This window comes from Ascaphus truei, chromosome 3 (genome assembly GCF_040206685.1).
Source record: "Ascaphus truei isolate aAscTru1 chromosome 3, aAscTru1.hap1, whole genome shotgun sequence".
Classification (NCBI taxonomy): Eukaryota; Metazoa; Chordata; class Amphibia; order Anura; family Ascaphidae; genus Ascaphus; species Ascaphus truei.
The window spans coordinates 73,435,407-73,462,862 of NC_134485.1; the positions used below are offsets into that span (position 1 = coordinate 73,435,407).

The 27,456-nt window shown below is 38.7% G+C and overlaps 2 protein-coding genes across 10 annotated transcripts in view; one reads left to right on the top strand and one right to left on the bottom strand.

Annotated features, from left to right (window-relative positions):
* Positions 1–8,513, top strand: part of PPEF1 (protein phosphatase with EF-hand domain 1) — a 138,606-nt gene extending 130,093 nt beyond the window's left edge. For all 6 annotated transcript variants that reach the window (XM_075594287.1, XM_075594284.1, XM_075594283.1 and 3 more), the window contains exon 18: positions 4,358–8,513. In XM_075594287.1, the coding sequence (XP_075450402.1) occupies positions 4,358–4,566 (209 nt within the window). In that variant the 3' untranslated portion in view covers positions 4,567–8,513. The remainder of the gene's footprint in view (positions 1–4,357) is intronic.
* A 9,063-nt stretch (positions 8,514–17,576) lies between these two features.
* PHKA2 (phosphorylase kinase regulatory subunit alpha 2) overlaps positions 17,577–27,456 on the bottom strand; it is a 119,081-nt gene continuing 109,201 nt past the window's right edge. For all 4 annotated transcript variants that reach the window (XM_075594291.1, XM_075594293.1, XM_075594292.1 and 1 more), the window contains 4 exons: positions 24,711–24,884; positions 22,452–22,505; positions 21,774–21,974; positions 17,577–21,549 (listed from right to left, as the gene is read on the bottom strand). In XM_075594291.1, coding sequence (XP_075450406.1) covers positions 21,376–21,549; positions 21,774–21,974; positions 22,452–22,505; positions 24,711–24,884 — 603 coding nt within the window. In that variant the 3' untranslated portion in view covers positions 17,577–21,375. The remainder of the gene's footprint in view (positions 21,550–21,773; positions 21,975–22,451; positions 22,506–24,710; positions 24,885–27,456) is intronic.

The window sequence follows — 27,456 nt, forward strand, 5'->3', positions numbered from 1 at the left end:
GTTAAATGTTAAAGTTCATGACTACAATTAGAAAAAGACTGAAAAAGTATGGTTTGTTTGGAAGGGTTGTCAGTAGAAAGCCTCTTCTCTCTAAAAAGAACATGACAGCACAGCTTAGGTTTGCAAAGTTACATCTGAACAAACCACAAGACTTCTGAAACAATGTCCTTTGGACAGACGAGCCCAAAGTGGAGATGTTTGGCCATAATGTACAGCGCCACGTTTGGCGAAAACCAAACACAGTATATCAGCAGAAACACTTCATACCAACTGTGAAGCACGGTGGTGGAGGGGTGATGATTTGGGCTGGTTTTGCAGCCACAGGACCTGGGAACCTTGCAGTCATTGAGTCGACCATAAACTCCTCTGTATACCAACATATTCTAGAGTCAAATGTGGGGCCATCTGTCCGACAGCTAAAGCTTGGCCGAAATTGGGTCATGCAACAGGACAATGATCCCAAGCACACCAGCAAATCTACAACAGAATGGCTGAAAAAGAAAAGAATCAAGGTGTTGCAGTGGCCCAGTCAAATTCCAGACCTCAACCAGATTGAAATGCTGTGGCTGGACCTTAAGAGAGCTGAGCATAAACAAATGCCCACAAATCTAAATGAACTGAAGCAACGTTGTAATGAAGAGTGGGCCAAAATTCCTCCACAACGATGTGAGAGACTGATAAAGTCATACAGAAAATGATTACTTCAAGTTATTGCTGCTAAAGGTGGTTCTACAAGCTATTGAATCATAAGGTGTACTTAGTTTTTCACACATGGCTTCTCCATTTTGGCTTTATTTTTGTTAAATAAATCATGACACGGTGTAATATGTCATGTGTTGTGGTTCATCTGAGGTTGTATTTACCTAATTTTAAGACCTTCTAAGGAACAGATGATTGTTATTATGTCCTGATATGTAAAACCATGGATTTCAAAGACGTGTACTTTCTTATTCACATGACTGTATATGTGTGTGTGTATACATAAAACAAAAAAGGAAAGCACATGCTCCATGTGAGAGTTACCAATCACTCAGTGACATAGCTCCCGATGAAGTCGCAAAATTCCTTTTTTGTTTTATAGATTCGGGAAGGAGGTAATTGTTCCTGTGGAAAGCTGCTTGCAGTCTCCAGTGTTTTTAATAATATACATTTTTACTTTTTTCTTGGGATACTTTTAACTTTTTTATTTGTATCATTCCCTTTGTTCATTCCCTATCCCTTTCCTCCCCTCCCCTTTTTGTATCGTATGGATTTGTTTGTTTTTGTTTGGTTTTTTTGCCTTATTTGTTGTTTGTCACCTGTTCATTATCCATTATTGCATGGTTGGTTCATGCTATTTAGCAAGTATTGATAATTGTTACAATAGTGTTGGTCTGTGCTTATTTATTTTTTACCATCATACAAGTACAATACAGTAAGTGTTTTAATTTTCCATCCTCACAAACCTAGCACACTATCAGGTTATACATGGTATCATCTCTGTGCAGTTAACATCTCTTTTTATTATATGTGTGTGTGTGTATGTATATATACAGTGGTCGACAAATCACCAAAAAATCTACTCGCCGAACAAAAAAATCTACTCGTCACCTAGTACCACACGTGTGCTGCTTGGGCCAATAGGAGCTCGCCATGATGTTAAATCCACTCGCCCGGGGCGTGCAAATGTATAGGTTTGTCGAACACAGTATATATATATATATATATATATATATATATATATATATGTGTGTGTGTGTATGTGTGTATATATGTGTGTGTGTGTGTGTACATATATATATATATATATATATATATATATATATATATATATATATATATATATATATATATATACATGTAGAGGTATCAGTACCGTGTTAGCCGAGCTTCAATAATCAAAAAATTAATAGATGATACCGTTCTGTGGCTAACGAAATGCTTTTATTTGTGCGAGCTTTCGAGATACACTGATCTCTTCTTTCGGCGATGTTGTAACATCGCCGGAAGAAGAGATCAGTGTATCTCGAAAGCTCGCACAAATAAAAGCATTTCGTTAGCCACAGAACGGTATCATCTATTTATTTTTTGATTTTATATATATATATATATATATATATATATATATGTATATGTGTGTGTGTATATACACACACACATACATATATATACATCTATATATATACACACAGAAAAGGGGGATAAGAAATAGCGCCTACTGTATACAGCATTAAACCATTACTTTCTTTACTCTATAGTTGGCTGGCTGATTATACACCAATACTGACCAATGGCATGGAGTGAGTTCAGACTAACAGTGCTAAAATAAATAATTATTCCATCAATGTAAAACTAATAAGCAACAAATGCATAATATATATATATATATATATATAAAATTTTACCAAAACAGAGACAGCACACAGCCAGGGAGGTACAAAAACACTGTATTCATAAGAAGTACATGGCACTGCATCCAACGTTTCGGTCATCAGAACGTGACTTTCCTCACGTCCCTGAGGAAGGTCATGTTCTGATGACCGAAACGTTGGATGCAGTGCCATGTACTTCTTATGAATACAGTGTTTTTGTACCTACCTGGCTGTGTGCTGTCTCTGTTTTCCGGACCTACATCTGGTAAAATTTTCTGTTCATGTGTGCATATGGGATAAGCATCAGTGGATCATCAGTTTACAGTGTGCCAACTGCCCTTGTTTTGTGTGTGTATGTATATATATATATATATATATATATATATATATATATATATATATATATATATATATATATATATATATATATATATATATACAGTGGTTGACAAATCACCAAAAAATCTACTCGCCACACAAAAAAATCTACTCGCCACCTAGTACCAAACGTGTGCTGCTTGGGCCAATATTTACTCGCCCGGGGGTTAAATCCACTCGCCCGGGGCGAGCAAATGTATAGGTTTGTCAAACACTGTATATATATATATATATATATACAGTAGTCGACAAATCACCAAAAAATCTACTCGCCACACAAAAAAATCTACTCGCCACCTAGTATCAAACGTGTGCTGCTTGGGCCAATAGGAGCACGCCACGATGTTAAATCCACTCGCCCGGGGCGAGCAAATGTATAGGTTTGTCGAACACTGTGTGTATATATATATATATATATATATATATATATATATATATATATATATATATATAATTCAAAACTCACAGGATTCCAAATCTAAAAAGCATTGTATGTGTAATACTCATGCTCCGACCCGTTGTGTGTTGCCGCCACGGCGCCTATGCTCCACTTGGTATGCTCCGGACTGACGTCACGCCTCTCTAGAAGGTGTTACACCTTGGAGGTTCCTCCGGCAACTCCTGTCTCTTGGATGTAAGTTCCCTTTGTGATATAGAGTCCAAATACACAGGAACAGGGTCTGGCTTCACTCTCACAACTGGCACTAATTCTGAGCATTTGTAAATTGACAGTAGTAACACGTCCCTACATGTTTCTTCAGACAAAGCTGATTTCTTAAGGGGATTTTTATATTATTTTTATTCATACATTTTTTATTTTGGTATATGCATTGTAATACATTACAGTATATATTGATCTAGTGTACTTTAGACTTGTCAGTATTTAACATCATATTGTGGTTATTCTTTAACACACTAGAGGTGTTTCATATACAGTCAGCATCCAATTATACACCATACAAGTCATTACATCCAGATATACTAGGCACAGTCTTTTCTTTTTCCTGTATATATGTATATATATATATATATATATATATATATATATATATATATATATATATATATGTGTGTGTGTGTGTGTGTGTATATATGTATATATATATGTGTGTATATATATATATATATATATATATGTGTGTGTATATATGTATATATATATATATATATATGTGTGTGTGTATATATATATATATATTTGGGTCGCACATAACGCATGTGATGCTGATGTCTTGGCGTTGATTTACGATACTCCGACACCATTGCATTAAGTATACTCGCTGCTATATCGATCCCACCCCCTGGGGTGTAATATGTCATGTGTTGTTGTTCATCTGAGGTTGTATTTACCTAATTGTAAGACCTGCTAAGGAACAGATGATTGTTATTATGTCCTGATATGTAAAACCATAGAATTCAAAGAGGGTGTACTTTCTTTTTCACACCACTGTATATACATAGTATATAACAAAGAGATGTATGTGTATATATATATATATATATATAAAAAAAAATACACACACACACAGTGTGTGATGTTAATTGTCATTGTATATTCTCTGTTAAACGTAACTGAACCAAGTTTCAATTAAAAAAGAAAATGTTTGTCTGTCGTGTCTCTTCTTCAGGCCTAATCTCTATTGAAGAGTTTCGTCAGACCTGGAAGCTTTTCAGCTCTCACCTCCACATCAACATAGATGATTCCACTATTGTTGACTTGATCCAAAGCATGGACTCCAACAAAGATGGCAGTATTGACTTTAATGAGTTTTTAGAGGCCTTTTGTGTGGTGCAGAAGTTTGAGATGGAGGATAACAAAGCCAGACAAAATCTGTAGGTCTAAAAATGTGAGGTTTCTAGTAGAGTTTGTCATCCTCATGCAACAACAGCACCAATACATAAAGGTTTATTTTTGAATTAGCAGGCAACATCACCAGGGTCAATCTCTATACGAAAAGGTCACCTGGTTCATACAGTAGCAGTGCAGCAGTGGGCTACTTGGGTCAGACTTGCTTCCAATCTGCATATGAACAAGGAATGCAAAAAGCTTTAAGACAGCATTAGTGGGAGGAGGAAGGGAAGATACCTTCTAATAGATTATATCTAATTAATATTAGTGTTACATTCAATTTAGTGCTTACAGGGGTGTTTTTTTTTTTTTTTTAACACTTCCCTTGATGCTTTGTTATTTACACAAAATAACCTTATAACATGAAAATGCTCTGCTTAGGGCCAAGGTGAGAGTTAGTAGAATGCTAAACTGTATGCAAATAGTATAATGCTGAACGGTATGCAAAGAACTCTTATTGAGGTGCTACACATAGAGATGTAGGAGGCATTATTGCACCCGCAGGTGCGACCGCCCCACCCCTTTTTTTTTTGCGCTCGGCTAACCACTTCACAGTGATTTGTATAAACCAGCACTCTCCTTACTTGTTGAAAGTGTATTTTAGACACTCCAGTTTTCCCGTGCAGTCTCTAATTAACGCAGCGTCTTTCAATCAGCTGCTGTCAGATACTTAAGAGGTAAAAATGAAAAAAAGTAGCAGCGCAACAGGAATTGTTTCCAAATTGGTGCAACCCGCACAGTTTATTAGATGATATGCAGAGTGGAAAAACAGGCACTACATTTCAGGGGGTACAACCTCCATTCGTCAGGTGCATAAAAGTATGTGACCCACAATCTCCTTAATATACATATTACATCCTCTAATTAAATCAAAAAGCAGGTGTGGAGCACAGTACAATTGTATAGTAAAACATCCTGGTCTCCATCCCATTCACATACCTAGTGCTGTGATTTACCTATTGTTGAGCTAAAGTATATTATTTCCCATTAATCATATATATAAATAAGATAATTATATATCTTTATATTTAAGCCCTTCTATAACAGAGGCAATCTTAATATCATTTTATAAAATAATTAGAGTCCCAAAATACAGTTGGAGAACTATATTACATCAAATACTTTTAACTTTCTGATAGGAAGCCAAGTGAACTTCATCAGTAGAGATGCCACAAATTAACCATATATCAATAATAGTATAATACATCCATATGCAGTAGTAACATATTTTTTTTAATGTAAAGACATTTTTGCAGAAACAGCAGTGTTCTTAAAGAGGCACTCCTCGCTGCACTTTAAAAAAAAAAAACTAAAAATGTGTTTTATTTATTTTTAAATATATGTAGCATTTGATTACCTTTAATGTAAACAAATTACCTAAGCTGCTGATCGATCGGTTCTCCTGTGGTCAATTGGTTAATATCCTGCTCTTGAGGCTAATTAAATGGCTACCGCTGAATCAATCCTCGTGTCAGTAATATAACGATACATGGTAGCTTTTGCATTTCACTAAGGATAATATTATCCATTGTTACAACTTTCACCTCAGATAGTCTCCTGCTGGGGACACTGCAGGAGATCGGTTTGTGATCATTGGTTGCCAATGCTATTCCACTGCTGGGGAGAGAGTAGGCTCAAAAAGAACTGTATAAGAGCCTGCTATAGAAACCACAGGAATTAAAACGCATTCAAACGGCATTAAGTTGGAAAACAAAAACAGTATCATTTCATACTACAGAACTGATTTATATATATATATATATATATATATATATATATACACATTATTCTAAAAGTTTTGCTTCCTTAAAATAGTATTATCTCAAGCAACTTTGACTCTAAAATATAAAATGGAGACGTACATCAATAAAAAAAACAGGAAGACAAAAAGAAGGATAACTAAGTAGAGGAAACACATACTCCAACTCCTCATCATTGAGGCCCTTTGGATACATTGTTTCTAATGTTTCAATCCCGTACACCTGGGGTGCGCAAACTGGGGGGCTTAAGATTTTTTTGGTGGGACATGGCGGTTACCGAGGCCCCGCACTCTTCCCCAAGGCATTTAAATTAAATGCCGGGGAACCGCGCAAGGCCTCTGTAACTCACTTACCGTGATTCAGCCGGCTAAGGGCGATGCGTCAAATGATGCCGTGGGGTTATGAGACGTGACATGACCCCGCAGTGTCATTTGACGGCGGCACGCAGGTAAAGGGGAGCGCAGGCACTGGGGGAGAGCAGTCAGGGGGGTGCAGCACCAGATGTTAGCGCACCCCTGCTGTACACGACCCTCATAAGTAAAAAATGTCTCCTATTTCCTCCTCTTGTAGGTAATGTCACCACCTCAAGTATTTGCCACTTGATATGTTTTTTTCAATGTAAGTGTTTTCCTACAGAAGTCTCTAGTTCTCTGTCCTTCTTTCTGTGTGTCCTGTTTTCCTTGCTGTATGTCTCTATTTTAGTTTCAAAGTTGCTTGAGATAATGCTATTTTACAAACACCATGCTGTTCCTGCAAAAAGAATTGGAAATTCAAATAGAAGTTACTCGATGGATGGTACAGGTAGATGTATTACACTATTACTGATCAATGCTGAATTTGTGGAGTTCCCTACTGTTGAAGTTAACTTACAGTCGTTTTCCACTTTGTGATAGGAAGCGTAGTGCTTGTTTTTCTACTCTGTACAATGAGAAGCAGAATTGTACAGGACAACATGATTTTTTTTCATTTTACCCACCTAAATGTACATTAATAATTTGTAAAGGAAAGTGACATATTATAAAACTGCCTTTTAGGATAATTATTTTGGTGGTTAGCATTCTAGTAACTACATATAATAATGATCCCTCACATAACTTTATGGCTTAAAGTGGGTATGCGCAAAATTTCTCGTCTGCGCTCCCCTGCTTGCTCCCCCCCCCCCCTTTCCTTTTCTCTGGCTTTTTATTATGTTGTGACGTGGCGTTGCCATGACGAAGCGTCGTCAATAGCCGACGGAGACCAGGTAAGTGAGATACAGAGGCCTTGAGCGCTCTAATTTAAATGCTTAAGGGAAAAGTGCAGGGCCCCTAAGCGCCGTGCCCTCCCCCACAGAAAACTTAGCACCCGCCCCCCCAGTTTGCGCACCCCTGGCTTAAGGTCCTCCTATATTGTCTTTTGAAACTTGTTTATCAATAGAAATGCAATGACACATTGTTTACTTCCCTGTTTTCCCTTTTTACTTTCTATTGGCCATGTTTGTTTCGATGCTGGATGCAAAATGCTTCAAGGGGCAATCCTGCTAGCGTGTTAAAAAATAGAGTTGTCACAAATGCAATGCACTATGTTTTCTAAAGCAGCAGGGGGGAGGAGGGGTGTTTGTTTTCTAGCTTCGTGGCTCCTGGGAGTCCCATGGCGTTCCACCAGTTTCAAGGGACCCCGCCCTGGTTGCCGGCACATTAACTCCTGAATTTCCCACTGAAAAATACTTGCCCGGGGGAACATGGCTGCTGGATCAGCCTTCCCTCAGGTGGCCAATAGAGATGTGACACCAACAGGAGATGATGTTGTTGGACATTTGGTCGCGGACGTTTTGCCTTGACCAAGTCCCCGCTGGAGGTTAGCCACCATGCTCCCTCCAGCTCCCCCCTCCGGTCGATTGGAAGTTGGATCCTGGCACCGATAGGAGGAGGGAGCGTGGGACACCCCCAAAGGCGCAGGGCCCAAGGTGGCCACGTTGCTCGCCTTGTGCCAAGGCCGGCCATTGTTTGTAAGCATTTCCCTCTGCTGGAGTTGACGGTTTTAGAAATGATTTGAAATAAGCAGTGACTTATTTGTTTTATGAATCTCTAGTTCAGCTGTATCTGACATACATGTGTGGTGTTGTAAAATCTATTTATTGAGACTTTAATTACATTTCTGCTTCATGCCGGTTAAATAAACTTTTTGCAAAATGAAGGACTGTACTGTACCTGATTTGAAGAGATGTGAAACCTGTGAAACATTGTCCTTCATTCCAGTTTATTCTGACCCTGTGAAACGTTTGGGGCGTGACAGGTTTGTACAATATTTTAGGAAGTTTTAGTTTAATGTAGTTTAGTTTTCTGTAATAATAGGGCATAACTTTTCAATAGGTTTCACTAACATTTGGAGATTTTTTAGAATAACTAGAACAGTTCACCCTAGTATTTATTTATTTTTACCATCCCCTTCCCCTCACTGTTTTTTTACATAGGGGGTCCCCGGAGTTCAGCTCCAGGGACCTTTTGCTTCCCGCCTATGTAAAAAAAAAAAAAAAAAAAAAAAATAGGAACAGCTTCTTCATGCATAAAGATACTTCTGACTTTACATGGTGTTTATACCTTTTCGGCATCTTTAAACAGACTTAACCTTGGTACTGTAATCTAAAAGTATTTGACACTTTGCATGCTGCGACTGGCATTCTGGCTTCATGACCATATGATTGCTAATATAGTGTTCATATGTCTCAACCCACCCCCTGGCACTAAGCAATGGAAGCTAAAGTCCTCCTCTTTTTGTTTCTTAGGCACTCATAGTCATCACTACCTCTGCTAAGGTTTTATTCAGTATGCTATGAAGATGTCTTCCCAATGCTGGAGAAAAGAATCCCTTTAATTTAAATAATTAGGACTAACCTTTTCTCCAGCACGTGGGAAGATGCCGTCAGTGCATGTTAAATATCGGCCTAAGAAAAGTGACACTGAGGGAAATAGAGGGACATTCTCTTCATGTCATAGGGCAATCAAGGGTTTAAAGCAGTACAATTTCACAATGCCCGGCACCCTGAAGTGGCCTGAATATGTGCATTTTATGTGATGCTAACCAAAAAACTGAATTGTAACAATTCTCAATCATGTAAAATTCCTACACAGCTCAAGGAGGTTAAAGATCCCCCCCAAAAAGTAAATATTTTTAAGAGGGGAGGTAATGTATATTTCTACCACGTTCCCAGCATAAGCCACAAATCAGAAACCTTTGGGGTTTTCCTACAACCACGTGGTCCATTACACATCGCTTTACACAAAACGGCCGCTGCTTTCGCACAGATATACAAAGAAACGGATTCAAGCCTTTACTGCAGCTATATTTCCCCAAGGAAACCAATTGGCAAAGGAATAGAGACAGCAACTTCTCGGGGGAAAAGAAAAGAAACCGCGATGCAACAAATAACATCTATTAAATAAAAACGTATCATATCATTATTTAATAAAACAGCCATGAAAGTGCCTGCACGTTTAGGACGACCGCACTGTCCTTTTACAAGGCAATATTAACACCGTTGTTTCTTTACACCTAATGACAACAAATACATATTTTTTATTATGGTGTTATATGATATAGATCTATCTAAATAAAGTTATGATATACTTTTAGATGTGAAAATTATATCTCGAATGCATGATATGTAATGTAAATTTTACGGGGAAAAAAGTGAAAATATATTCATCACTTATCTAAAAAATAAAAGCAGTAGACCAATTATTTAATTTTTTTTATTGTACCAAATAATGACTATTTGTGAAAATGTTTTTAATATTTCACAGAAACGTTGCTTCAACTAAGTGTAGATATACCAATAAAAGCCTCATCATACTGTGACTGAAAATGGGAGAGACTGGTCCATGAACAATGGTTATAGTCTCTCCTTTAACAATTTTATAACCAAATCAAAATATTTTCCATAGCAGAGGTCTTTTGCTTCATCAAAATTCCAGTATATCAAATTACATTGTCTCTATACTATTATATTAATACACTAGGCTCCCAAGACAAGGATAGATATATGCTGGCTTGGGAGAGAAAACTAGAGGTGGAACTTGACTGGGAGGAGTGGTGGGACATCTGGGAGGCAGTGGCCAAAAGTTCCACCTGCATTTTAATAAAAGAAAACGCCTATAAACTACTGTACAGATGGTACAAAACACCAACTAAATTAAACTTAATGGATCAAAATATCTCTCCACTATGTTGGAGAGGTTGCGGACAGAGAGGGTCCCTGCCCCACATCTTGCTGGACTGCCCCAAAATTCAACTCCTATGGGAGAATATATTTAGGCTCATTTTGGATACTACTGGGGTCGAAATACCAAGAGGCCCGGCACTTATAAATGGGTGAGGTTAGTCAGCCTTTCTATAATGGTGCCGCGCGCGCACACGGCAGTGAGCGTGGAGCCGGCCGACGAGGGAGAAGGTGGGGGAAATAATGATTTTGCGCCGCTACCACTGCTGTAATATGTGTGTGTGTGTGTGTGTGTGTATGTGTGTCAAAGCTGCACAATAAAAACATTTTTTATTTATACGTCTTTTTTTTTCTTAAATATTATTTAATACATTTTTAACTCACACAATCTATACACACACATATACACACACACATTACCTTCCATCCCAGTCGCTCGCAGCATACACACAAAAAGCGTGCGTCACGTGCACGCGCGCACGGACACACTAGATAACGGGCCTCAGTGCAGCCAAATGTCTAGTTGCCAGATGCTGGAGGCAGAGCAATCCGCCCACATACAGAAAAGTCAGGGAACAAATATCCAATGTTATGATGATGGAGAATTTAACGAGCTATCTCGAGGACTCCATGATTAAATTCCGGAGAGTTTGGGATCCCTTTCTATCATAGGGCTATATATGTAAGAGCTGAGGGGTGCGGTTGATCTTTGGGTTTCTGTCTCAAATTAACCTGTATTGATATGTTTTACTGAAGCTGTTATGATTGCAAAATGTGGTGGTGATTTTGAAGTTCACAATATCCACAGGAGTTCTGCTGGACTATAACTTTAAATTCAAGCATAAGAAAAACACAATACGAATGCACACCACTTTGAACCCTAATGCTGCCTAACAGCCTGTATCACTATCATTAACCCTTTCATACATTTTCAAATGCAATGCTTCCACTTTTAACCGCCTCAGTGGTGGAGGGACTATGTTATGCAAATTAGTTAAATATCATTAATATCATTAAATTAATCCCCAAAAGAGGGACTACTCCTTTTACTCAACCCCTCATAAGATCTATACAAGTATAGACTATATACTGTATTCGTAGACTCCCTGCTGCTTTCCAAGGCTAAAATACACTCATAACATGGTCAGATCATGCCCCAGATGAAACCTTTATTGACCCAATGTATATTCAGGGAGGCAGAAGTTTGTGGAGACTAAACAAATCCATGCTAAAGATCCCAGGGGTACAAACAGAGGTGGCCCGTGAACTCAGTAATTATTTTCAAAACAATAAGAGTTGTGTGTCCTCATCCTTCACATTATGGAAGCCCATAAGGCCTCGGGCATCGTCAGTGCTTAGGTCTGACCCGTGCAGAGGCGCGCTGCTGCTCGGCAGTGAGCCCCTGCAGCCGCAATGAGAGCGGCTTTAGCAGGGGCTCGCGCACGCTTGCGGAAACGTGTGTCTTACCTAATCTTTCGTTTCTGCGCTCGCCGGAGCGCAGGGCCGGTCACGTGAGCGGTTCGCCCAATGAGGGCGAACCAGCTCCGTGATGTCACTGGCCCGCCCCCAGACAGGCCCACGGATAGCGCGCTCTAAGGCCAGGGAAAGCACCGCTTTTCCTCAGCGCGCCTCCGCACGGGCGAAGTGTCTATGGACTAAGCCTAAAGTGGTGATAAGCGGTAAATTGATAAGCATTGCAGCATACAGGGGGAATAAAGAGACAACAATAGGTCTCCTCTCCCCAAACAAAGATAGAATAGTTAGAGAAGACACACAAACAAACGCAGTCAGAATCCATTTGAAAGGAGCCGACAACCCTGAGAGGGGAATTGAGGAAATATGTTTCAGATGCAGCGGGAAAGTCCATGGCATGGATAATTTTAATAAAAAAGCCAATATGGAGGATTCACTGCTAACTTCTCCATTTTGGCTTTATTTTAGTTAAATAAATCATGACACGGTGTAATATGTCATGTGTTGTTGTTCATCTGAGGTTGTATTTACCTAATTTTAAGACCTGCTAAGGAACAGATGATTGTTATTATGTCCTGATATGTAAAACCATAGAATTCAAAGAGGGTGTACTTTCTTTTCACACAACTGTATATGTATATATGATATATGTGTGTGTGTGTGTGTATTGTAGAGCAGTGTTTCCTAAATGGGGTCCCGCGGAACCCTGGGGTCTTTTAAAAATGTATTGGGGCAGTGGGGGTCTTTTAAAAAACCCTGGTGTTCCGTGGGGTAAAATTAAGTGTTCTGCAAAAAAATAAAACATTTAAAAATTGCAGCCGCCAGGACGGACGTAGACACCAACACCACTGCGGGCTCCCTTCCCCCCCACACCATAATAATAAACAAAGAATCTGATGATATAATTATCATTAATTAAGAGTAAAACCTTATCATTTTGTACCCTGACGGGCACGTATACAGGGCAGCTGCATTTATTTATGGGACATGAAAGAGGACAAAACGTGTACTTGCCTTCCCCCTGGAAAAATGTAACTTTCAATTTAAAGGTATTTGATCTTGAACCAAGAAAATATTTTGCCTGCGGCGCTTTTCTTTTAAGCATATTTAAGGGGGTCCATTCTGTTTTTACAAAATATAAAAGGGTTCCACGACTAAATTTAATTGGGAAACACTGGCATAAGGGAATTATATTGAGGAAGGCAGCAAAAAACATGATTTTTTTTTTTTAACCTAAATAGGCTTAGTTGGTCAATAAGATATACAGAATGTATTATTGCCTACAGCTGTGTCAAACTTTACACATATTACTGCTGATTTACTGTATCACCACTCCTAATAAAATGTTGTGTTTATATGTTGTATTTTTTTGATTAAGTGAAACTAAACAAAAACTGAGAGTTTAGGTCAACATGGGTTATATAACATCTACCTTCAGCAAGAACCACCTACATCATTGCAAATAAATGTGGCTCTATTCACATGTAAATAATCAACAAATAAATTGTGCTGCAGATCTGTTCACAATATTTTTACATAGTTCACGTCTTTATTATCACATGGAGGTTCTGCTTTTCTGCTGCTCAGACAGATGTTTCAGGAGAAGACGGGCGTATTGTGTTGAAACATAAATGCACATTGTAATGCAAGTTACATGTCTAATTACCTCATGTGTTTGATTTCAAATCCGCTCGGAGAAAAAGACACTGTGGGGCAGATTTACTAAGCGGTGCTATATCAGAAGACACCTTTTTGGCCCCGTCAGGTGAATAGGCTATAATGTGTCTTTTGACCCTGTATGGTGTGTTGGAAGAGCACTGCTCAGGAAAATATCGGCCTGCATGTTTTTTAGGTCACTATATGAAGCTCTGTATAATTCAAAGAAAGGGAATATAATCCACTTGGATTTTTACTATTCAGCCTTTGCTGCCAAAAGATGTTTTTATCCTATAATCTGCAGATGTCCCCCTCAGACCACGATTATAGTGCCGGCGCGCACGACATGAGAAACATGCACTGCAGGATGGATGCATCGGGAGGCGACAGAGAGGCGTGGCAGTGACGTCACGTGAGTGGTTCGCCCTCATTGGCTGAACCGCTCACGTGACGCAGCGGTACAGCAAGAAAACAATTTGGATTTATCAAAATATGGGTGGCTTCTTTGAGTAACACACATTTGTGTTCGCGGTGCACGATGTCACGCGCCTGCACTCAAATCGTGGCGCTATGATGGAAGTGATCGATGATGCTTCTGAGGCCTTTAACTAAAGCAGCATTTCCGGCAGCTCGGTTTTTTTTGTTGTTAGTGCAGGAGAGACATTCGACGGGTGTAAAAACCTTCATATTAAGCCCCATTGTTCTACACCTGTATTATAGCCGGCTGTTGAAAAAGAAAGGTGATCCGTTGGGTTTTTGGCTTTACAAAAGTTCATATCAATTTGACGGCAACACTTTCTCAATATAGGATCACATATTTACAGTAGTGTATTCACAAACGAGTATATTCCAATACTTATTGTTATAAGTAGTAGAAAACATTCATTAACATTATGGTATTTTATACATGTGTGTTTCATCTGCAATAAATCTTTTTTTTTTTAATTTACTTTCTTAAGGTAACATCAATGACCTGATAAATAACCCTTACATTTTTTAAATAGCAGTTTTGTAGATTACACTGTTAAAACAACATTGTTTAAAAAAAAAAAAAAAAAAATCAACTAGCTCCATATAAATTGCTGTTTCTCTGAGATAATCGTCACAGGATAAAGGATGTGAACACTATCCCTTTGTGCCTGAAGTATACACTACTTACCACTTCACATATAAACTGTGCAATAAATCCTACAGATCAAACTAGAAGGACTGAGAAGTATTTAAAAAAAATGTACTAAAAACTATTTCATGTTACAATATTGCCTTTATTAAAGGATTGGTGGGAGTAGAAGTGTATGCTTTTTTTTTTAAAACAAATTCCTTTCTATAAGTTGTTTCAACTCATCAAAAACATTACATGAAAATAGGCTTTACAGACAGATCATATGCCACTTTAATAGCAATTAAAAATACACTTATTTATTTTAATTATATCATTGTTATACAGTAGATCTATATTTTTCTTCATACATTCAGAGTACATATAAATATATACTGTATATATTAGAAAGCAATGCCGAGTTCTACATTCAATTGAGTCTTGGCTCATGCATTATTTGTTCCTGGTTGCAGAAAGCCCAAAACGTCTTCAGCTAAAAGGCAACCAAGCGTGTTTAAAGACTATGCAGGTAATTCAAGAGATGGGAAAAACTGTGCACAGTTCTACAGTCGCCTGTTTTGACAGCATGCGCCGTGTCCCATCTTACTACTTCTGTAACAGGTGATCTCTTATTTTATTTGAATTAACAACTGATATTTGGTGTCAAAGAGCATCATTTTACCTTAAAAAATATACCGTTCTTTTAGACATCCCTTTGATTGTCTGGATTTTATATAGTTTTTGTCCATGTCTTTCTGAAATCCGTGTCTTTCTGAAAATCATATAAATCCTCCCCCCACTGCTGCTGGATGCTTGGATCTACACCAAGGGCGGGCAACTCCAGTCCTTAAGGGCCACACACAGGTCAGGTTTTAAGGATATCCCCGCTTCAGCACAGGTAGCTCAATCAGTGGCTCAGACGCAGACTGACTGCACTTGTACTGAAGCAGGGATATCCTTAAAACCTGACCTGTTGGTGGCCCTTGAGGACTGGAGTTGCCCACCCCTTTTCTACACCCTCTCCAGATTCCTTGCTGCCCCTTTCATCCATTTATTGTCCCCTCTGTTTATTAACCATTCATATGCTCCTCTCACTTTCTTTTCTGATCCTGCCTCATGTCTTAGATTGTTCTCTTGGTCTTTTAATCTGTATATTTTGTAAACTAGTATTAGGCCTTGATTATACCCGGTCCTCCAGTGCGCACGTGCTCCCTCATGACGCTGCTAGGGCGATGCGGAGGCCCGTAGACCTTGATTATACCCGGTCCGGCATTGCGCGCGTGCTCCCTCATGACGTCGCTAGGGTGATGCGGAGGCCCGTAGGCCTTAATTATACCCGGTCCACCAGTGCGCGCGTGCTCCCTCGTGACATCGCTAGGGCGATGCAGAGGCCCGAAACCTGCACTGCAGGCAGGAGGCGACAGGGAGGCATGGACGTGAGCGGTCCGCCCTCGTTGGCTGAACCGCTCACGCGACGTGGCCACCGCACGCCAAAATTGAAAATCTCCTTGGGAAAAACTCGCACGCGCACTCTAGGCAGCTGCATTAGATTACATTCATTTGTTCCAGCGGCAGCGTGTGCATGGCCTTACATAACCCAAGGAAGAGACCGAACTCTAGAAAGCATGTCCTAAAATATCAATTGATAGTCTGAATAAAAAAAAGGATCATCTAATACTGAAGTACTCATTTACAGGCATACCCCACATTAACGTACGCAATGGGACCGGAGCATGTATGTAAAGCGAAAATGTACTTAAAGTGAAGAACTACCTTTTCCCACTTATCGATGCATGTACTGTACTGCAATCGTTATATACGTGCATAACTGATGTAAATAACGCATGTGTAACAGGCTCTATAGTCTCCCCGCTTCTGCACAGCTTTGGTACAGGTAGAGAGCCGGTATTGCTGTTCAGGACGTGATGACAGGCGCATGCGTGAGCTACTGTTTGCCTATTGGGCGATATGTACTTACTCGCGAGTGTACTTAAAGTGAGTGTACTTAAAGCGGGGTATGCCTGTACTCTGCACTATCGCAACTGTACTAACACGGTTACTTCCATTTTTATTCTTTTCTAGTACAAACTATCTTTATAGAGAGCGGTATAAAGTGCTTTCTGAAACGGACATCAGAAAGTATGTTAAATAATAACAAAAATATGTTCATAACACGTATTAGAACAAAAGCAATTTTTAAACATGCATGTAAGTCAACAGTAGGGAGGATGTTCAAAGATTATAATAATTAACCTATTTGTTAACATGTGTTTTGAAGCCGTAAGCTGAAACTGCAGTAATAATACAATTAAATATTTACATTATTTAAGTAATAATCCCTGAAGAACAGGGCATTACTGGCCAATAATGCCCTGGCTGGAAGAGTTGAAGGCCCGAGGCGAAGCCGAGGGACTTTAACCTAGCCACAGCATTATTGGCCAGTAATGCCCTGTTCTGAGGGGATTATTACTATTATAGGCTAAATGTAGGCTTATTTTTAATTTTTCATAAAAAAGATAAATGTTTGTAGTCATATTGATTTTTATCAGCATGATTGTCTACATTCTTATACTTTAACTGCAAGTTTATTAAAAGTAAATTGTACATATACACAGACCCCTCCACACACACACACACACACACACACACACACACACACACACACACACACACACACACACACACACACACACACACACACACACACACTGCAGCCCCCCCTCTATACACACAAACACACACACTCTGCAACCCCCCCCCTATATACACAAACACACTCTGCAGTCCCCCCCTACACTGTGCAGCCCCCCCCTCTACACCCACAAAACACACTGCAGACACACACACTAACAAAACAGACTGCTGCCCCCTCTACATCCATAAACCACACACCAGCAGCCCCCCTCTACACCCACTGCAGACCCCTCTGCACCTACAAAACACACACTGCAGAGACACAAATCAACAAAACAGACTCTGCCACCTCTACATCCACAAAACACACACCAGCAGCCCTCCCCCTCTTCACCCCCCTGTAAACCCACACACTGCAGACGCACACCAACAAAACACTCTACACCCCTCCTCCACCCACAAAACACACACTGAAGCCACACACACTGCAGCCCCCCTCTACAAGAACAAAACACATACAGCAGAAACACACCAACAAGACTCTGCTGCCCCCTCTACACCCACAAAACACACACCAACATAAGACACACACTAATAAAACACTCTGCCGCCCCCCTTTACACCCACAAAACACACACCAACATAAGACACACACTAATAAAACACTCTGCTGCCCCCTTTACACCCACAAAACACACACCAACATAAGACACACACTAATAAAACACTCTGCTGCCCCCTTTACACCCACAAAACACACTCAGCAGACACACAAACCTTTCCCCTCACTCTCCTGAGCAGAGCTCTCTGCAGACAGGGTGGGGGAGGAGTCAGTGCCTTGCTGATGTGTTCTGTCCAATCACCTCCCCTGTCTAAGTGCAAATGTCACTCTTTGTGAATGAAACCTGAAAGCTGATTGGCTGAAAAACGTGGCAAGCTGCCAAAAATTCCGGGCCATTACTGATTGGTTAAAATTCCGGGTATTATCCAATCAGAGAGCAGGGATTTCAATAATGCCCTGAATTTACCAGCTTTAGCCTATAATTTAAAATAAATATACAAAATATGTTTAAATGCTTAAAGTAGTGGTACATGTATGGAATCATGAAAAAACAACAACTTTATAAATGATTGTTGTTCCAAGTTTAAAATAATGCAGTATTTCTGTACTAATCCGTTGTAATTGAATTAGCTTACAGCAATACATACGCTCAGAACTGCAAGTTACGTCCAGTATCAACATTCAGACCACCATACTGTATTACGTGATTAAATACATGTTCTCTTGAAACACATCAAACTCATCATAGCCTAGTTTTGGAAAAATCTCAGGCACATTTGTATATTGTGCATTAACATAAATAACATGAAGTTTACATACTGGTCAAATGAAGAAAACACCAAAGAAGATTACATATAGATACATATTTTCAATAAATGCTATAAATGCACACACAATGCTTTTTCCATCAAAACTACTGTATTTGGAAATAGTCTACACATATAATTCAGATTTTACAGCTCAGCCTAGCATATTTTACCGACTTAGGCTACTAATTCTAAGACTATGAGGACCTGCGAGTGGTGCCAGCAACGGACTTCTTTGCCAGGAGACGCCAGCATTGTAGCAGCATTTATCTGCGGGTACAGTGTACTGGCCAAATGCAGAGTGAACAGCAATGTATTATTCTTTTCTTTAATAAGAAAGACTGGCCCTTCTTTAATAAAACGTACACATGTTGCAACGGTTTAAAACTATTTGTTTAAATTTTAAATATATATATATAATATACACAATTTTACAAGTGAATAAACAGACCCACTGTTTCCCGAGACAATTCGTTTTGTCCACCAGACACGAATGCTCCAGCAGCAAATAGAAAGCCGTCATTAGGAGATGATGTTACGACTTTCTCTTGGTCGCCCTGCTTCCATATTTGTAGGGTTTTGTTTGTGTCACACACTTGCACAAAAAACCATCAATATATCTCTGCGATCTGAGGTGTTCCCTTAGTCCAGGGGACCCCCCTGGTTCAGGTACACTCGAAAAAAAACTGCTGCTTTGGGCTGCTTTTTGGCTTTGTTCTGGGAAGCGGCTTCACAGGAATTTAAATTAGTTGTAGCTGGACTTCATGTCTCCGGAGCCTCAGCTGAAAAAGCAAATAAGCCGCCGCTCCGGAGATGTTGCTGCCGCAGCATCACTATGGGGGGTCGATGCTTCCAGATCAGATTCCCCACTGCGATAATCCTATGTCACCGGGGCAGTCATGGTCACAGAGCTAGCCCTGGCGCTGGAGGCATGAAGTCCTGCTACTGTACATCTGTAAGAGGAACACCGTAGCAACATGGGCAGTATGGCACCCAAAAATTGAATGCAACATTGTCCTCTTGTGCCACACGCTGTGTACAACTGAAAGGGCTGCATAAAAAACAAACACTATTGGAAGGTTACTCCAATAACGATGTTTCCATATGCTCTACTTCTCCACTGAGCAGTCCTGTGTTTAGTGACACTTTATGGTAAGAAAATGTTCTATGTACCTGCCATGCCAGCCAAGCTACAATAATACACTGAACTAAACCTGTAGTAAATATCTAATAGATTCCCTATCCAAACCAGAAGCAATCATCCCTGGGAAAACATATCCTGACGTATTCTTACAGTGTGCACAAATTATTATTTGCATACAGGAAATTCTGACAAAACATAGTTACCTTGTCTATCATTTAACAGATAACCGACTTAAATTCCCAGGTTTTGAAGGCCTCATTGAGTATGCTGTTAAGCTGCATCCTGGTGCTGGAGAAGATTATCGTCCAAATTATTTCAATAGAGTTGAGCCCTTCTCCAGTACTGGGATGCAGTTTCCCAGCATATTGAGTAGTATTACCTCCTTCAGAACTAAAAGTTATAAGAGGCCCAGTTCCAGGCTTAGTACTCAATCTGTGACAATAAATGGTAGTAGTTTTACAAGTGCCATTACAAAACAGTAATGCATAATACCTTAACGCCCAGTATTAGTGCCAGTGAGGCTGTACACTTTGAACAGCAATGTGTTATGGGCTCTTTTGGCATTAACAAGGAAATTAAACCATCCTTTTTTAAACATGTTTATGGTATTTTTATGGTATAAGAACATAAAGAGAAAAGACTGTTTTGACCGTAGTTTGAAGGACCACTGTGTAAATGATAACGCAAGTGTATCTGTCCAGTCTCTGCTGGAAAACTCCCCCCACATCCACACTTCCACCGGATTACAAACAGATGAAAAAACCATGGTGCAGCAGATCTCCTGAACACATCTCAATGTACAGGCGCCTCCGAATGAACTACTTGGACTTCATCTTTAATTAAACCGAGCATTACGGTATCCAATTAAAAACATTTCAAAGTTTTAATTTTTCATTGTATAGAATCTTGCAGAGGTATTTACCACAGTATGACTTGTACAAAACTTGGCAAAAGGTAGATAAAAAAAACACATTTATAAATGATAATAATCCTGTTTCTTTCAACGGGACTTTTTTTCTTCGTTGATTTTATGGCCGATTTTCACACACACACATTTTGAACTAAGTGGAATAAATAAATCCGTCCCCTCTTCTTCTTGTTTAATTCTGCACTGCTCATATTAGAACTAACTACTGTAGGCTCATAGTTTCTCAGCAGTCACCGAAAGATATTCTACCTGCAAATATATGCATTTTTGATGCAAGCAGGGTTTGCTACTCACTGTGAATTCATTTTAAAGTAAATAATAAGATAAGTACTCAGTTTAGGATAGATTGGGCTAATTACAATAAATAGGACCATCAGAATTTATACAACACTCAAATGCTTTACAGTGTGCATTTGAGTGACCCATGCTAAGCCACCTTGTGTTCAGTGGAGCCAAGTGCTTTCTGTATGTAGCATGCGACTTAAATGAAAGAAGCAGAGGAAGTGCTGACACTTCTTCACATCATGTCCTGGCTTGTTACTGCATCAAGCAGCTTGTATTAGGTAGAAAGTCTTGTAAGTAAGAGGCTACAGCTCTGGTCAGGTATGTCATTGTACCATAGGTCCCGCTTGGAGCACTGTCATAGAAAAAGTTGCAGATTCCTGTAGCTTGGTCTTGATCAAGGTATTCGTCCGCAGCTCCAAGTGCTTTCTGTAAAACAAAAAGGTTGGTCGCAGAAATAGTTAAATTATCACCGAGTTTCCTATAGATCTCAAAAACGGAGTTCCCGCACAACACCATATCTATATAGACACACATATACAGGTTGATAAAACAAAATGCAAATACAAAACTCTGCTGATTATTACAGTTTTCATCCAAGTTTTAAAAAGGGTGTCGATAAAGCATGCGATTTGGCATTGCAGATGCTATACCTGGTCCTGAAGGTACAAGTCACTGGCCAAGCGCACAATGCGATCTACATGGATGATACCACCAATGCTATCCACTTCCATGTCTGATACGAGTGTGAGCACATGGATAGCTTCCACTAGCAGCTGCCTATACTCCGGCTGGGGCACATGGTTGAGAACAGATTCCACATGGACAGCAAACTTGATCTCACCAGCAGTCATCTGACAAAAATTAATAGATAATTTTATACTGTACTAAAGAATAAGGTTACTAAACATGGTACTACAGGAGTAAAATGTAGACTTGTGTGCCATATGTAATAACAGCTCTACACATAACAGCAAGACCAAGTGGTATTTCATTACGGTGGTTAAAAATGATACGCCACAAAAATAGTAAACTGCAGCACTTTTAACAGACTGCACAACCAAAACAAAGTGTAATAGTGATGATACGTTATTGCTGGTCCTAATTCAATATTTAGATGTACATGTTAATAATAATAATAATAATAATAACAACACAATGAAATTAATTATGTTCAATTGTCCTAAAAGTATTTATCTTCCTGACAATACTGTGTTTAAAAATGTACAGGATCAAACGCATACATTCTTCAGAGTATTTTCGGAACTAATTGTACCCTTTGTGTTATATCATGCAAAATAAAAGAAACAGGTTAATACTGTAAATGTTACCTCTCGCGTGCTTGAGGAAGGAAGAACATATCCATCAATGGATAAGCCATGGCACTAGAATAGAAATAAAAAAAGGAGGAAGGAGAAAACAATAAATAGAAGAGGAACAGAGTAAGTACAGTAAGTGTAGAATTGCTAGAATTACCTATAATGCAGTCATTCTCAAATTGCGGTTCTTAATCCACCACTGAACACTTCAATTGTGGTTCCTGAAACTTTGTTTTTAAATTAATGTACAGCACAGTATTTCCTCAAGTTATGTGCATAGTCTATCATTATATATATATATATATATATATATATATATATATATATATATATATATATATACACACACAAAAGAGATAGCACTCCTAGTTGAAAATCCAGAATGGATAGGTGCTAGTCTAATAATAATATGTAAATAATACGTTACCCTCCAGACGAATGACAAAGTGGAGACAGCACTCAGAATGTAGGTTTTCAAAAAGCTATATTGTCAAAAATATCACAAAATATAGCTTTTTGAAAACCTACATTCTGAGTGCTGTCTCTACTTTGTCTTTCATCTGGATGGTAACGTATTACATATATATATATATATATATATATATATATATATATATATATATAAAATGAAAATATTACTGTATACTCATTTGAATGTCTTAGACAGGTCTGCAACCCCACCTTTCACCATTATCACCCAGCACAAAGCACTTCCACTGCAGCAAGGGATTCTGGGAAATGACATGCATATGAGCACACAGCGCAACCGTTTGCTTCAAAACCACTATTAACATAGCCTATAGGCTTAAGCTTGCTGCATTGTCACAGCTTTGAGCACAGCCAGGGTTAAGATGCATAGCCAGTAAACCCAGCCATAGACAGCCGTTTCAACCTTAATGGGTCTCATCAGTGTGGGGTTGGTTATATGTAGAGGTATCAGTACCGTGTTAGCCGAGCTTTAATTATCAAAAATAAATAGATGATACCGTTCTGTGGCTAACGAAAGGCTTTTATTTGTGCGAGCTTTCGAGATACACTGATCTCTTCTTCCGGCGATGTAACAATGAATAAAGCAAAAAAAGGGTTTAAACTTTAAAACAGTGCATACTGGAATGTGATCTGTGATAGAAGTCAATCCTTCCCCCATGCAGCATGCGTTTTACGACTAGAGGTGTTAAATTGTCCCTGAATGTCAATGATGTAAGAATATCTCTGTGTGTGTGTTAGTGTGTGTGTGTGTGTATGTACATATAAATTTATATTTACATGCACACACACACACACACAGATATACTCTTACATCACTGACATTCAGGGACATTTGTTCTTGGGATACTTTTTTATTTTTATCAATTCTTTTGTTCACTCCCTATCCCTTTCATCCTCTCCCTAACCCCCTTTCCTATCCTTTCCTTTTTGTATTGTATGGTTTTGTGTGTTTTTGTTGTTGTTTGTCACCTGTTCACTCTCCTATCCATTATCGCATGGTTGGTTCATGCTATTTAGCAAGTATTGCTAATTGTTATAATAGTGTTGGTCTGTGCTTATCTATTTTTTACCATCATATAGTGAAGAAGTGGTTCAATTTTCCATACTCACAAACCTAGCACACTATCAGGTTACACATGGTATCATCTCTGTGCAGTAAGGCGCTGTAAATATATATATATATATATATATATATATATATATATATATATATATTATACACATACATGTATATTGATGAATAGTGCTAGCTGGTAATTATGGTGGTCCTCCAAATGATTCATAATACTGAAAAAGTCTGTGATATGCACATGTTTGATAACTCCTGCTACAATGCATTGCACTAATAATATCTAGCAAATGGGATGTAGAGAGCAACCGAATATAATAAGTGCACTTATGTTAAAAGCTGAAACAAGTCATTTAGATTTACAGAAGAGTTAAAAACATGAAGAATATAGCAACCTGCAAGAGAAATATTAAAAGTGATGATCCGTTTTAACTAAAGTGGTCACAGGTTACAGGTTACTCAATAAGATGAGGTTTCTAATATTATAGAAAAAAAACAATGACTCCGATATTTTCTGTTTATAGCAACTTCAACATATCTTCGTATGTAAAACTGGTGCTCTGAAGCAGTATTAAGTAGCCAGAGTGCAATTCATATATAAAAAGGTATTTCTGGTTTGTATTTAAAAGTGAGAAGTTTAAGATTTGTCTAATACAATCTTTTCTTGTGATTGCACTGCCACTAAGTTCTTTCCTACCTGATTTCTGACTCACCTTTTGGAGGACATTCCATACTTTCTGGTAGAATCCCATCGGGACGCGGTTGATAGCTCCATCAAGTCTTCTCCTTCGTAGCCACTGGCCTTGGTGATCATCCCAGTTGAGCTGGGGTACACCAAATCCCGTAGGAGACAATGTTCCAGTGGGAGATGAAGGGCTACTGCATCTCTGCAACAGGACAACAGCAAAACAACTATACACTGAAAAAGGCCAGGTCAACCAAGTAGGACGAGAAAGTATGGTCTAGTCATGGTTAAGAAATAGACATTCGATACACAAGCTCGTGGCATTATATTCAAAGTCTTGAGGTAAAAAAATATATATTAAGTTAAGCCTGGTAGTTTGCTCTAGAAATTAATAAGATCAAAAGTCAAGATAAATATCCACATTAATGTTAGTTCTAGTATAGGAGAGGATTACAGTAACACTGTAGGTACAGTATGGTCTCAAATACTATCGACAAGTTGTAAAGCTAAAAACTTTATTTTATGTAGAAATTGGTCAAGAGAAGAAAATATAATACACTAAAAGACATGCACGAGCTTGTAATACTGTTTAGGTACATGGATAGATTTGCAGTGCATTAGTACCGTATAGTTTGTCTTTACCTGTATTGTCAAAAGCCTGTTTGCATTTTGCAGTGCATTTGCCAATTTGAACATATTTTAAAGCATTCATAATGTGAAAGTTTAACTTTTGTAAACATTTGATTCTAAAGATATAATAATTTATCAGTGTGTAGTGTCCCTGTCTTACTCTATGTGAGCAGGCACTCCTGCATAAAGAGAGGAATGAAACAGAAAGAAAGACTCTGGAATACAGAGCCAAAACTGTACTACTCGGTAATGCAGACATGTAGCACAGTAAAGGAAGTCAATAGAAATATACAATCAAAAGGGAATTCAGTCTGCAGCTGTAACATGAAGGTAAAAAAAAACCTCAAAGCTCCTTGTGTTCGTTTGATGTTTATGCATTACTAAAATTCTCCCTTTTTTAGTCTCTTTATGTTGTGCATTTTTGCACCACCCTTGATTTCAATTTCCTTTTCCCGATCTATTTCATATTTGATTCTGTTAACCACTTCAGTGAGGGAAAGCTTGGAAGGAGTTCAAATTAAAGCAGATGTCATGTTTCAGGACACTACTTAAGTATGACTACGAATTCCTAGCCATATACAGAAAAGAAATGAACAATACTGTATATAATTATTGGTGTCACGTCCACTGCCATACTGCTCCTTACCTCTCCAGCCATCAATACAGGAACTTCTACCATGTGGAAAAAGTACTCAGTTGAAAATGACTGCAGTAGAGGACAGCACGGGTAGACAACGCACACATACTAGTTTGTACAGTATATAGGCATATAGCATTAGTATTATATACAGAACTAAGGAGCTTATTCTAGATCAGCCAAAGTGCAGATGGGGACGTTTTGGAACGCAATTCCCCATTGATGTCCAGACTGTCCGTTTAACCCTACATGTTTTAGTGTGACTGCCCCTTTAAAATGTATCTGCCAGCTAATTTTTATTTCTTTGTCAAAATTGAACTTAAGCTGTGTTGTGACATAAACAGCAGCTCTTCTCGTGTTCAGACTGAGTATTGGTACACTTTGTGACATCTTTTCTCTCTCTGCCATAAGCAGGATTTAAGTGAAGTAGAATGCAGGCAAAATAATAGTCACCCCTGAAAAGCCTTTAGTATACTGCAAGGCTCCAACTTGTTCTCCAAAGGGGCCACGAAGGAAAATATTTAGGAGCAGAAGGGCCATAAGCTTATTGCAGTGCACTGCGATCGGCCTCTCTGGACTATATTGAATTACCTCCAAAGTTTGTTAAGAATGTTACCAGTCCTTTAATAAGGAATATAATTTGTAGGTGCTCTCATCTATTCCATATCAATGATACATCATAGCTGCTAGCAAATATGGTTTTTACACTTAGATCCGGAGCTGGGTTTCCCTTTGCCTTATGTTGTCATCTATCTATTGTGCTTTTCTCCATTATTTGTACTTTATTTACCTTGTATTGTAATTTTGTAGAGCGCTGTGTACAATGTTGGAGCTATATAAATAAAATTGTACAGATATACTGCTTCAATATTAGCTAAATTCAAATGTTTCATTTTGTAAACCTCCACTTTTCATACATGTGACCCCATTGAACTCATGGTTTGCTGGTTTTCGGCACATCAAAGCATTTACAGTGTATACCGTAACCCGGCAGAGCTGGTATCCACTGGAAGAATAATAGGAAGTAGACAGCAGTAGACACAAAAGCACAATTATATATATTATTTATAGATCCAATAATACGAGATATCTGTCAAAACAAAAGACTCAGAAACCCAGGCTATATTGTGTGAAAGGTTACCATATTTGGCTCACAGTGATTTACTCTATTATGTCTCATTTGAAAAGAAGTAGAAAAAAAAAAACAGAACAAGGCGCCACGGAAGCCGAGAGTTTGGTTTGAAAGTCTCACTTAGCAACATAATTTGGACTACATGCCAGGGAATGGGTCTCAGTAGAGATGGGCTTTCAGAGCTACTCTGGCGAGATACCAGGTTATAAAACTGTTTCTGAAAATTACAGTGGTGGCCGTTTTTTTAAGTGTTTATGATTTTTTTTACATTACTATTTCTCCAATACAGTTAACCCCTGAAGGTTATGATTAGGATTTAAAAAAGGAACTTTGTCAAATGAAGTACTGTATATACATTATTGAGGCAGCTAAGTG